This window comes from Toxorhynchites rutilus, chromosome 1 (assembly GCF_029784135.1).
Source record: "Toxorhynchites rutilus septentrionalis strain SRP chromosome 1, ASM2978413v1, whole genome shotgun sequence".
In the NCBI taxonomy this organism is placed as follows: Eukaryota; Metazoa; Arthropoda; class Insecta; order Diptera; family Culicidae; genus Toxorhynchites; species Toxorhynchites rutilus.
This window is the reverse complement of record NC_073744.1, coordinates 109,162,343-109,174,860: the sequence shown is the minus strand read 5'-3', so window position 1 is coordinate 109,174,860 and position 12,518 is coordinate 109,162,343. Positions and strand designations below refer to the sequence as shown.

The following is a 12,518-nucleotide window of genomic DNA, read 5'->3' as shown; positions in this document are numbered from 1 at the left end:
TGGCTGGGTCCAGCGACGAGTTACACCATCCCTACGCAGTCATTACCACCCACCATCAGCTCGGTGGGGCAGTTTGGTCAGTATATGTGGCCATGGACCAACGCAGCCGTAAGTCAGTACAGCCAATTACCATATTATTGTACACAAACGTCAGTAGGACTAGTGCCAGGTCATGTTCCACAATATCCATCAGCTAGTGTAGGGATAGGCTACTCAAATATAAATGAACTAAATGCGAACAACATTCACCCATCTCACTCCTTTCCTCAATGCATCCCTAATCATCCTCAAATACCTACTGTCAGTCAATCGGTGCCGGTAGTGAATCGAGTAGAGCTAAATGTGCCGACATCTCGTCAGCTGGCTGCTCGGCACGTTATGCCGAAAGATCTTCTTATGTTTGGTGGAAACCCCGAAGAGTGGCCGATATTTTATAGTGCGTTCCAGATGTCGACAGAAGCGTGCGGCTACAGTGAAGTGGAGAACCGCGGCCGACTCCAACGCTACTTAAAGGGCAGTGCATTGGATGCAGTACGAAGCCGTCTTTTACTCCCCTCTGCAGTTTCGCAGGTAATGCAGACGTTGCAGCTATTGTACGGGCGTCCGGAGCAAATCATCAATGCTCTTCTCACAAAAGTACGGGAAGTTCCTCCACCGAAAGCAGAAAATTTACGGACACTAGTGACGTTCGGACTGGCAGTGTAGAACTTCTGCGAGCATTTAGTTGCAGCGGGTCAAGTGACTCATCTCTCAAATCCGGTACTTCTTCAGGAGTTGGTCGACAAGCTTCACTTGAAGCTGGACTGGTCCTTGTACAAACGGCAGTTCCTGGTAGCGGATTTGCGTGCATTTGGTGCGTTCATGGCAAATTTGGTTTCTGCAGCGGCCGACGTGACCTTGACGCTGGACGTTGATGGATCGAAATCAGGAAGAACAGAGAAGGCGAAAGGATTCATCAATGCTCATTCAAATGCATCAGCAGCAAAGGAGTCGGTGAATGCGCAGCAACAGCAGTCAAAGGAAGGTGGTTTTTCGGTGCGATGTTTAGTCTGCGGCGAGCCGAATCACAAAGTGAAGGAGTGCGAGCAGTTCAAGAAGATGAGTGGAGAGAACAAATGGAAAGTTGTTCAAACGCACCAGCTGTGTCGCGTGTGCCTCGGCAAGCATGGTAGGAAAACATGCCGTTCCCAGATACGCTGTGAAATTCAGGGATGTAGAATTCGTCACCACCCACTTCTGCACAGTGGCTCGAAATTTTCGACACACTCGGTTGGTTCGTCGTCCGGCCGCAGTGGCGAAGAGTTTTCTTCGAGTGATGTCGAAGGGGTAAACGCTCATCGTGACGGTCAGGGTACGACGCTATTTCGCATTTTGCCGGTGACGATATTCGCGAATGGAAGAAGCGTGGACACGTATGCCTTCATTGATGAGGGGTCATCTGTCACGCTGGTAGAACAATGGATAGCAGATGCACTCAATGTCAAGGGTGTTAAGAAGCGGCTTTGCTTATCGTGGACTGGCAATGTCATCCGAGATGAGGAGAATTCGTATCAAATTACGATCGAGGTTGCAGGAAGCGATTCAGATCGTCGGCATACACTTGAAGATGTGCGCACTGTAAATACATTGGCGCTTCCGACGCAGTCTCTGTGATACAATGAGTTAGCTGAGCGGTATCAACATCTCCAAAAGCTTCCGGTGAAGGACTACGACGGCGTAACACCGGGAATTCTTATCGGAGCTGGGCATACACCACTCACTGCCACCAAACAACTGCGCGAGGGTCGGGAGGGCGAGCCTATCGCCGCAAAAACCAGACTTGGATGGGCAGTATACGGATCGCTCCAGGACGGGAAGCAGAGTCGCTCGTATAACCTACATATTTGCGAGTGTACTACAAACGATAGGCTGCATGATTTAGTCAGGCAGTACTTCACCGTAGAGAACGTTGGTGTATCAGCAGATTGTGGACCAGAATCGGACGAAGAGAAACGAGCCAGGTCAATTCTTCAAGCGACGACCAGAAGAGTTGGAACCAGCTTTGAAACGGGACTGTTGTGGCGGCATGACTATGTAGAGTTCCCCGACAGTTATCTGATGGCGGTTCGTAGGCTACAGTGTTTCGAGAGGCGGTTGAAGTCGAACCCAATAATCAACGAGAGTGTTCGACGTCAAATCATTGAGTATCAGCAAAAGGGGTACATCCATGAAGCGAGCAACGAGGAGCTGACATCCACGGACCCGCGCAGGGTTTGGTATTTACCAGTAAGCGTAGTTCAGAATCCAAAGAAACCGAGTAAAATTCGGTTGGTGTGGAATACCGCAGCCAAGATTGACGGGATCTCATTGAACAGCATGTTGCTGAAAGGCCCAGACCTGGTAGTACCATTACCGACTGTATTATACGGTTTTCGGGAACGACGTGTGGCGCTTGGTGGCGACCTGCAGGAGATGTTCCATCAGGTGAAGATACGCGCTGAGGATCGTCACGCTCAGCGTTTTCTTTGGCGAGACGACCCGACGCAACAGCCCAGGATCTTTATCATGGATGTTGCGACATTTGGTTCAACAAGCTCGCCGTGCTCGGCGCAGTTCATCAAAAACCTGAACGCACAGGAATATACTGATGAATACCCGAGAGCTGCTGAGGCTATCCTACGTCGACATTACGTGGATGATTACCTTGACAGCTTCGACAGCGAGGAGGAAGCCTGTCGGGTAGCTGAAGAAGTGAAGCTGGTTCACAAAAAAGGCGGTTTCAACATTAGGAACTGGCTGTCTAATTCTTCGGAAGTTCTGCGACGGGTCGGGGTAACAGATGGTTGCCGGGCGAAATCTGTCAACGCAAATAAGACAAATTCAGTGGTAAGGGTTTTAGGGATGCTATGGATGTCCGAACTTGATATTTTTGTGTACGCAAACGGACTGAATCTTTCAGAAGTTGTTCCGACGAAAAGAGGTATTCTACTGAGAGGCGTTGCCTAGCGGTCTAGGCAACTGGATTTCTTTTCCGTTCTAACAAGAGAGACAACGACCGTCCTCTTTCGTGTCTCAAAACTCACTCCTTTTTATTTTTCCCATTCATCTTAACGAAACCTACACTATCCTAAATCCTACCGACAAACTCCAGGTAGAGTTTGTCTAATCTGTTACCTACTATCTCTCTATTTCTACCTATGATTCCTGTAATGACTCATAGAATTTTCCATTCGTATGGAAAATTCCTACATTCCTACTTCTATTCCTATTGGGGTCTTTTGCTACAATCTGGTTGGATAATCTTATTGAAATCTATTTGTAATGAGGCGCTGCATCTCCCCCTACTCAATGAGTTTTAGGGGAAACTAGAAGAGTTTTCCCTAAAATTGGTTCGTAAAGCTGTTTTTCCTGTTCCGGTGCTAATATTTTGTTATCAACTTTTCTACATAAATAGCTCAATGTTTTAATATGTTTTTTTTTTCAATATTATATAAATGTGTATAATTCTGTCCAGACCAACAATTTTTTTTTTTTTTTTGTAAATTACACTGTCTAACTGTTCACCGGCTGCTCATCTTCTTCCGCTCTGCACATTCGTTGAGTGGCTGCTTATCTTCCGCTGTGACTCGTCAACTGTTACCAGGTGTGAGTTGCCGCTTGCCTCCTTCCGCGTTGCGCCGTCTCTTCCGTCTTGATCCATTGTTGCGTGTTTCTGGGTTCCATTCCTGAACAACCTTTTAGAAGGGTCCATAATTCCACCACGTCATCGTTGGAATGAAATTCAACTTCAAGAACTTGTTTTTGTTTGCTAGTTTTAGAGCTTCATTTGCTGCTCCGGTTGTAGTGTTTGCAATTATAGCAGTTTAGGCTCTCCAATCATTAAATGTCATCTCCTTCAGTTCATCTTCGATCCTTATTTTAGATCCTGTTCAACCTTATCTGGATCCGAGTTATTCTCTTTATCATCAGTTTCCGGCGATAAATAATCATTATTTTTTTAGACTGTTGTAATCTTTTACTTCAACGTAAAGTGTACAAAGTCATTACTCCAATTATGGAATCCAGTTCCATCCTGAATTGTTCTGCTTTCATTTCAGTTTCTTTAGGATCATATGGTGATCACGAATCCCGAATTGCTGCTTGCTGTCCTCGCTCGTCTATCCAACAGCACCCAACACCATTGACCATCGACCTTCCGCATGACTCGTCGTCCTCTTCTTGCGAGCATCCGGCTGGGATGCCGAATCGTTCCTCTTCCCATCAGCGGTATGCTGAGATCTGTCTTTGCCTGCCTGACCACGTCTCGCTCCTCGTTGAAAATTAATTTTCGTCTTACCAGTTTGACTATTTTACAGTGTACGTAATTACTACTTTTTTTTTTTACATTGTTTCGTTCTTTGTTTTTATTTCATACATTGTTTTGATTTGTTTTTTTTTTACATTGCCGATCTTTTTGCATATTTCTAGCTTTTGAGCAAATTACCAATAAAATTGATTTAACTTTTTTTAAAATGTGTTCGATTATTCTCTTCTCATTCATTAACACATTTTTTTCTCATAATTTCTCTCTTTTCTTTTTTTTGTGTATTTTATCCAGAACTCTATTGAAAATTTATTCATGTTTTTTTTTACCGTTTTTTTTTAAACCTTCTTACCATTCTTCTGTTGATAGATCGCGTCTTTCTCCTCTCTGCTGATGTGTGGCGTCACTCTGTTCCGGTCCTAAAAACAAACTGTGGATGCGGTCTCTCCCCCCTCCTTTTGTAGGTCCTAGGTGGGATCTGTGAAAATACTTGGAACTTTGTTTATGATGGGCAGATACAATTTTAATTTCTACTAGAGGTTATAAGTAATTATGTTGATGAATGGAGATCATAATGATGTATCTCCCTAAATGTTTCTTGAATTCTATCCGTATCGACCATAGCTTTGTTTACAGTTCTTTGTGTACCTTAATTTTTTTTTCTCATAAATTTCTTTGTTTTATGTATTTAGAGGGTAATAATTCCTTTTTTTCCAAATTTTAGTTTCCTTGCATTTAATTTTCGTTAATTCATGAGATAAATTTTTATAATTCCACATCTGTAGTTATTTAAAAAATTAATGTGTGAATGTTTTAGTCCTATATGCCCTTACAGGAGCCCAGCAGCCCTTCGGTACATTCAAAAGCTATTATTGCGATTGATGGACTCATTCTTGTTATAATTTGGCTGTAGGCAAATAAGATACAGCTCTCGCAATTTTCATAGAATCAAAATTAATTCCTTCAATTCTGTAATTTAGCAATTCTGAATGAAAAAAAAAATAAAATTATCATTTCACCATAAAATTTCCCAAAACGTCTTATCGACCAACCTTGTTGAGTTTTTTACAGCTACATGAAAAATATTTCTTTGTATAATATGTTTATTAACATCCCCTTGTTTACTCTTTTATTTCTGTTTTCATATATGCCTCTTCCATTATCATTTATTCGAAGGATGTGTATTCCTCTTCCATTAATTTTCTTCGCATTTGTCGCGCTATTTTATTTCTTTCATATGTTTGATTATATAATTTTGACCCACATTTCTAATTACTCATAAATTTTTACTGCAAATTTTGCATTTTATAAAAAATCCCACCTCCAAAGTGTGTTTGTTTAAAATTCAAAATCACACATTTGAAATTCGATAAGTGCATTTCCCCATATTTCCCTGATCATACTATTGAAGTATGGGAGATAGAAATGTTTTTTCAAACGAAATTAGCATTTTTTTTACAGAATTGATGGAATACTGTTAATAATAGTTGTTCCTTCTTTGATTCCACTTTATGTTTCGAGAAGAGAAAAAAAAATTAATAAAGCCACATCGATTAGAAAATTTTCCCACATTGCCCCTTTTTAAAATATCCAAATATTGGGGATATTTAGCTTGATAGCTTGTTTGATATTACCATCTTATTTTTATAAATGACTCCTGTCTGCTGTTTAGATTTGATTTCTTTGGTTCATTATTCTTCTTTGTTTCCATATCGTTGTTCTTCCAATCTTCCATTTCTTTCTTTTTAGCAGCAACGATAAGATCCGTGTGTTCTTTTTCCAAAGTGTTCAATTCTACCTGAAACTGTCCAATCAATGTGTTCAGACGATGGTTTTCCATTTTGGTTTCATTGTGATTATTCAATTTCTTTTCCAGTGCCTCAATCGAGTTTTTCAATTCCATTATTTCGTCCGTCGAGCAATTGTTTTTGTCGATCAAACATAGTTTTTCTTGTTCCTTAGTTGTCAATTCGTTCTTTAATGATCGACATCGATTGTCCAAAAGCTCATTTTTATTATTTAACTCGGCGTTATTACTAGCGCACAGTTCCAATTGATTCTCTGTCGTTTTATTTTTTTCTTCGAGTTCATGATTCCTTTTTATCAGTGCTTTTAGCTGCGTTTTTGCTTGATTGTTTTTCCTTTTTTCTTGTTCTAGAGCGGACTTATTTTCTTGCAGCAACGTGCGCAGCTCCTCGACTTCTCCAGACGTTTTCCGCTTGTATTCTTCCAATAGCAAGTGTTTCTCCGTTAGCTGTGTATTTTTGTATCTTTCATTTTGAAGCTTCGTTTCGCTTTTTTTTGAGCCTGATTTTCCAATTGGCAGTATTTATTTCGTCTGCTTTTTTCGATTCGAAGTGCTGCATCTGCAGGCGCTCAATTTTTTTTCTCTAGCGAGAATTTTGTGCTTTGAATAACTGAGTGCGAATTTTTCTCATTTTTGAGTCGTTTCTCTAGCCGACTGATATCTTGAAGCCTTTCTTCAACTATTAGTTTTAAGCCAGTTTTTTCACTAATTTCCCGGTCCAAATTATTCTCCAATTTCTTGTTTGATTGTTCTATTTCATCAAAATTACTCAGTTTGTTTAATAACTGGCATTTTTCATGTTGAAGGTTTTTTATATCCACCTTCATCTGGTGTTTCTCATTTTCTAGTTCTATAATTCTTCGTTCAAATGCGAGGAATTTAGATTCTATCCTATTATTAATTTCGTTGCAAATTTCGATCGTACCTATAAGTTTCTGTAATTTATCATCAGCTTGTACTGTTGGAGCAAATTTGCCTTTCCATTCGGCAACATCTTTAGAAATATTTTTTTTGAAGTAAATAAATCGTTCTTTCACTTCTCGTGTGAACCGATTATACGATGATTTGAAATCCATCGCGATCTCATTATTTTTGTATAATAATATTACAATAATTTAACCGACGTTTGCTTTTTCAAACATTCACCCACTTAAACTCACACCCTTTGAAGTTTATTTCAATAAATATAAAAAAAGAATATATTGTGCAACAGCGAACTAAATTTTATGAGTTTAGAAATTATAATTGACTTGAAAAACCATTCATTGAATGACTACCGCCCCAATTCTTCCACAAAAACGGAACTGTTAAAAGTGTTTTGTTGGGGTGTTCTTTACAAAGTTCCAAATGCCGAGAAAAAAAAATAGAATGGATGACTCTCATTTGTGAATCATTTTTTATAAATTACTCAAGATGTTTATTTCAGCTTTGAAGCCTTGAAATAGTATGTAACTAGAAAACCTCTTCTAATTCGAACATTTTAGCGTTCGGTGTCAAAATGGGCCATAAACTTATATTCATGTACACACTTATATTTCTCTAGGAATATTTATCTTATATTTCCGCCTGCTGGATTGTTTCACGTTTTCCCTCTACTTCATTCATTAGCTCAAAACAAAATATTCTTCCCGTTTCTCTTAGCGTACACCCGTCAAACAGCAATACTCTCTCGTTTTAAATTAAAGAAAAAAAAAACCAATGAATAACACCGAGACAACAACTAACACTGCTAACAAGAGTGAACGAATGACTCTAAGTTAAAAGCCTTACTTTTTTTTTTGATGATATTTTCTTTTCTTAATATTAGGGTTTTTATTGGAATAATATCTCCTAAAAATCCACATACACTATTATATTGAAATGTATTCACAAAATCAAATGTTTTCAAAATGAATGTAATGCATATGCATCAATGCGTCAATCCTATATGTTCTATGGCCATGTGGAAATTATTCCCGATTAAGCCGAAGTATTTGTGATACAAAAATTAGAAAAAAAATAAAGCTCACCTTATCAATAACATTTGGAACATCCTCATTCTCCACGGGAACATTCCTCGGGTTCTGTTGCTTTTTTTTCACTCACTGAAATATAATTTTTTTTTCCGGTTTTCGAAACATAAATACAAGAGTCCACAAAGTTCCTTTTTTTTCACTGATACCGACACCAAGCGATTTGTTGCCTGCTACTTCACTTTCCTTCACACTCTTGTACACTTGCGTTTTTTTTTTCTTTTCTTCTCGCTTTATTGTCGCTCACTTTTAATATTCGCTCTATTTTCGGAGAGCTGATAAATATTTTGTAATTGAGATGTCTTCGATTGTGCTTCTTTTTGTTTGATGTTCGCGGTGTTGCTCTTCGGAAGATAATTTTCACTTTCGCGTTACTTTTTTTTTTCACTAGTCAGAAATGACGCCACTTGCGGTATGCTTTACCGCTGTCACCAGATGAGAGGTGTTGCCTAGCGGTCTAGGCAACTGGATTTCTTTTCCGTTCTAACAAGAGAGACAACGACCGTCCTCTTTCGTGTCTCAAAACTCACTCCTTTTCATTTTTCCCATTCATCTTAACGAAACCTACACTATCCTAAATCCTACCGACAAACTCCAGGTAGAGTTTGTCTAATCTGTTACCTACTATCTCTCTATTTCTACCTATGATTCCTGTAATGACCCATAGAATTTTCCATTCGTATGGAAAATTCCTACATCCCTACTTCTATTCCTATTGCGGTCTTTTGCTACAATCTGGTTGGATAATCTTATTGAAATCTATTTGTAATGGGGCGCTGCACTACGGTGTGTAATGAGCCAGTACGATCCACTTGGCCTGCTTTCGCACTTTCTTATCCACGGCCGGGTCATCATTCAAGACATTTGGCGAACGAAGGCAGGCTGGGACGACACTGTCAACGAGGAGATCCTCCAGCGATGGCAGAGGTGGATCAAACTGTTCGAGGAATTGATGAAGGTCAGCATCTCCCGAGCCTATTTTCCGGGTGTAAGATCGGAAGAAATTGAGGATCTGCAAGTTCACGTTTTCGTCGACGCCAGTGAGACCGCATACGCTTGCGTTGCTTACTTTCGCGCTTGGATCCACGGCGAGTATCGCACTGCGCTGGTAGGGGCGAAGCCGAAAGTTTCGCCACTGAAATCTCTTTCGGTGCCAAGATTGGAGCTCCAAGCCGCCATCATCGGATGCAGATTAATGAAGACCCTTTGCTCCAGCCACAGTTTGCCGATAAAACGTAGAGTTTTCTGGACCGACTCGAAGACGGTTCTAGCGTGGATCAATTCCGATCATCGCCGCTATCGTCAGTTCGTTGCGTGTAGAATTGGCGAGATTCTCACAAAATCAAACACTGATGAATGGATGTGGATCCCCACAAAACAGAACGTGGCAGACGAAGCTACGAAATGGGGAAAAGGGCCATCCCTAGATCCTGAAAGTCGCTGGTTCGTCGGACCGCAGTTCCTGAGAGGACCTGAAGTGTCTTGGCCACGCCAACCCATAGCCGAGGAAACTCCAGAAGAGCTGAAGCCTTTGCCGTGCATGGTACAGAACACCAAGCGACAAGATGGGCTGATTAAATGGTGTCGAGTTTCTAAGTTCGAGAGAGTATGGCGCGCCATCGCATTCATCTACCGTTTTGTAGAGAATTTTCGTCTCAATCAACGAGGACAGCCGTCAAAGAATGGGCATCTCACAGCAGACGAACTGAATCAAGCGCAAAATGCTCTTTGGCGTCCTGTTCAGCAGCATTTGCTAACGAACCTCCTTCTAGATTGGTATCACCGAACTTATCTTCACGCGAACAACGAAACGGTGGTGAACGAAGTACGGCAACGCTTCCACGTACCTTCTCTCAGAATCCAGCTTCGTAAGGTGGCTGGTTCCTGTATGTACTGCAAGGTGAAGAAGGCGAAACCATCTGCTCCTCTTATGGCACCGCTTCCAGATGCGAGGCTGTGTCCATTCGTGCGTCCATTCTCTTACGTCGGACTGGACTACTTCGGACCATTGCAGGTTAAGGTCGGACGATCGTTGGTGAAAAGATGGGTGGCGCTATTCACGTGCCTCACCATCCGAGCCGTGCACCTGGAGATAGTGCACTCATTGTCGACGAACTCCTGCAAGATGGCGATACGACGGTTTCTGGTGCGTCTTGGATCTCCGTTGGAGATTTGGAGTGATAACGGTACAAATTTTCAAGGAGCCAGCCGAGAACTGAAGAAGCATTTGGAGCAGATTGACCAGCAGTTGTCCACAGTGTTTACGAACACCAACACCAAGTCGATCTTCAATCCACCGGCTGCACCACATATGGGTGGATCGTGGGAGCGACTGGTTCGGTCAATTAAAACCGCTTTCGCCGGGCTGTCGACCACGAGGAATCCAGACGATGAAACTCTACTCACGCTACTGATTGAAGCCGAAGGAGTTGTCAACTCGCGACCGCTCACATTCGTTCCACTGGAGAATGAGGCACAGGAGGCACTCACTCCCAACCACTTCCTCTTACTCAGTTCCCGAGGCGTAACCCAACCACCCGAGCCTTTGACGGAGCGCCCTGAAGCCATGAGAAGCAACTGGAAGCTAATGAAGAGCATGGTAGATGAATTTTGGCACCGTTGGGTAAAGGAGTACCTCCCCACCATTGCCTGCCGCCCGAAGTGGACGGATGAGTCCAAGGAGTTGAAGGAGGGAGATTTGGCGTTAATCGTGGATGAGTCCTGTCGAAATGGTTGGCTGCGAGGACGTGTAGTATCCGTGATACACGGGCGTGACGGAAGAGTACGCCAGGCGTTCGTCAATACTCAGAGGGAGTACTGCGAAGACCTGCTACGAAAATAGCCGTGCTGAATATCCAGGATAACGCATCGTGAGTAACGCTGGACGACGGGATCTGCTGACCAGTATTACGGGTCGGGGGATGTGAGGGCACTACGTCACTGCCAGCACTTTCATTTTCGAAAATACGCACTTTCCTACAGGCCACACGTTACGATTGACGTTTCCCTTTCTCGCAAGATATTGTCATAACAACTCAAATCATTTTTCGCACGACACGAATAAGATAGAGCTGAAGGAAAATTAAATTACATTTGTTGGAGGATATTCAGGATTTAATATTATTTCGAAGACCAAAATTTAAGTTTGTTACAAATATCATTACTGTAATTTGTTCAAATAAATTTAAATTACAGCTTTTGAGCTACACCACTTAAAACGGTTTGCTGAAAAGGGGTCCGAAAATTGTACACCTGTCCCAACACTAGGCACTGAACAAATAGGAAAAAATGCAAGATTTGGAACGCTTATAACTCGGGCATTTCTCAATAGATCGCAAAGGTGTTTGCATCAATTGATAGGAAATATATCTACGCATCTATCATAACGAATAACATTTCATTTTTCTTGAGATAAACAATTGAATAATTGTGAAATATCAAGCATTGTCCAAATACACTATGTGCCCATTCTTGATTGGTCCATTTTGTGCTCCTCAAATCGTGCCGACCAAGACGGGCAACCAGAGCAGCAGCGAAATACAATGAAACACGATTGGAAAGGAAAAAGAAAAGACGGGTGGGTAATGTCGGGGACATAACCGGAGTGACGTAGGACTATGCAAAGGGGACAGCTTTTGTTAAATATATATTTTAAATATATTGTTTTATTTTCTTCACCTACGTGAATACCTACCTATCTACCTGAAAAATGGATTAGTTTACTGTTTACTCTTTATGAATATGTTAATGGTTCTGAAAAGAACCTTTGGTGTTGTGTTTTTGTTATCACTCGATATTCCCATCTTGTTCGGCTAAACCTTCCTGTTTAGCGATTTGTTGTCACTCGCCACAGCTTTCACAGTTGGAAAATTTCTTCCCATCCAGCTTGTGACATATTTTACAGTAAATTACATTCAATGGCACGTCGCATTACCACCACTCAGTGCCGGATTGGAGGTAATTTTAACCTGTAATTGAACATTTGCGATGACAGTGGTACAGTGTCGACTTTCAATGTGGGATCATAATTTGGATCTCTATGTTTACAAGAATGTCCAATTAAATAAGTCACATTACATGTCCGTCCAATTAGCTAAATGTCGAACTAATTGTAGATTACTGTACTTTCAATCTGGAAACAATTTAAGAATTGGTGAAAATTGAATAATCAGGAAAGTCCCCAACTATCAATAAGCTCAGAACAACTGCCAAATTCACATACTCATCAAATCCTGGCAAACAAATTATGAAAACATCAATTTGTGTTTTATTATTATTTTGGATAATGTTTTAGAAAGCATTGAACTTTATTTCCTAAACTCTTTTGTGGAAGGTTTAATGGCCCTGAAAAGCGCCTTGTTTTATGGAATGGTTCCAATTTAGAAAACTTAGTACTCGTGGTTTTGAAAAAAACCAT

General features: G+C 41.2%; 1 protein-coding gene across 1 annotated transcript; it reads left to right on the top strand.

The window, feature by feature from the left end:
• The first annotated feature begins 8,894 nt into the window (after positions 1–8,894).
• Positions 8,895–10,943, top strand: LOC129761304 (uncharacterized). The gene has a single exon (XM_055759023.1). The coding sequence runs from the start codon at positions 8,895–8,897 to the stop codon at positions 10,941–10,943; it is 2,049 nt and encodes a 682-aa protein (XP_055614998.1).
• Positions 10,944–12,518: the final 1,575 nt, after the last annotated feature.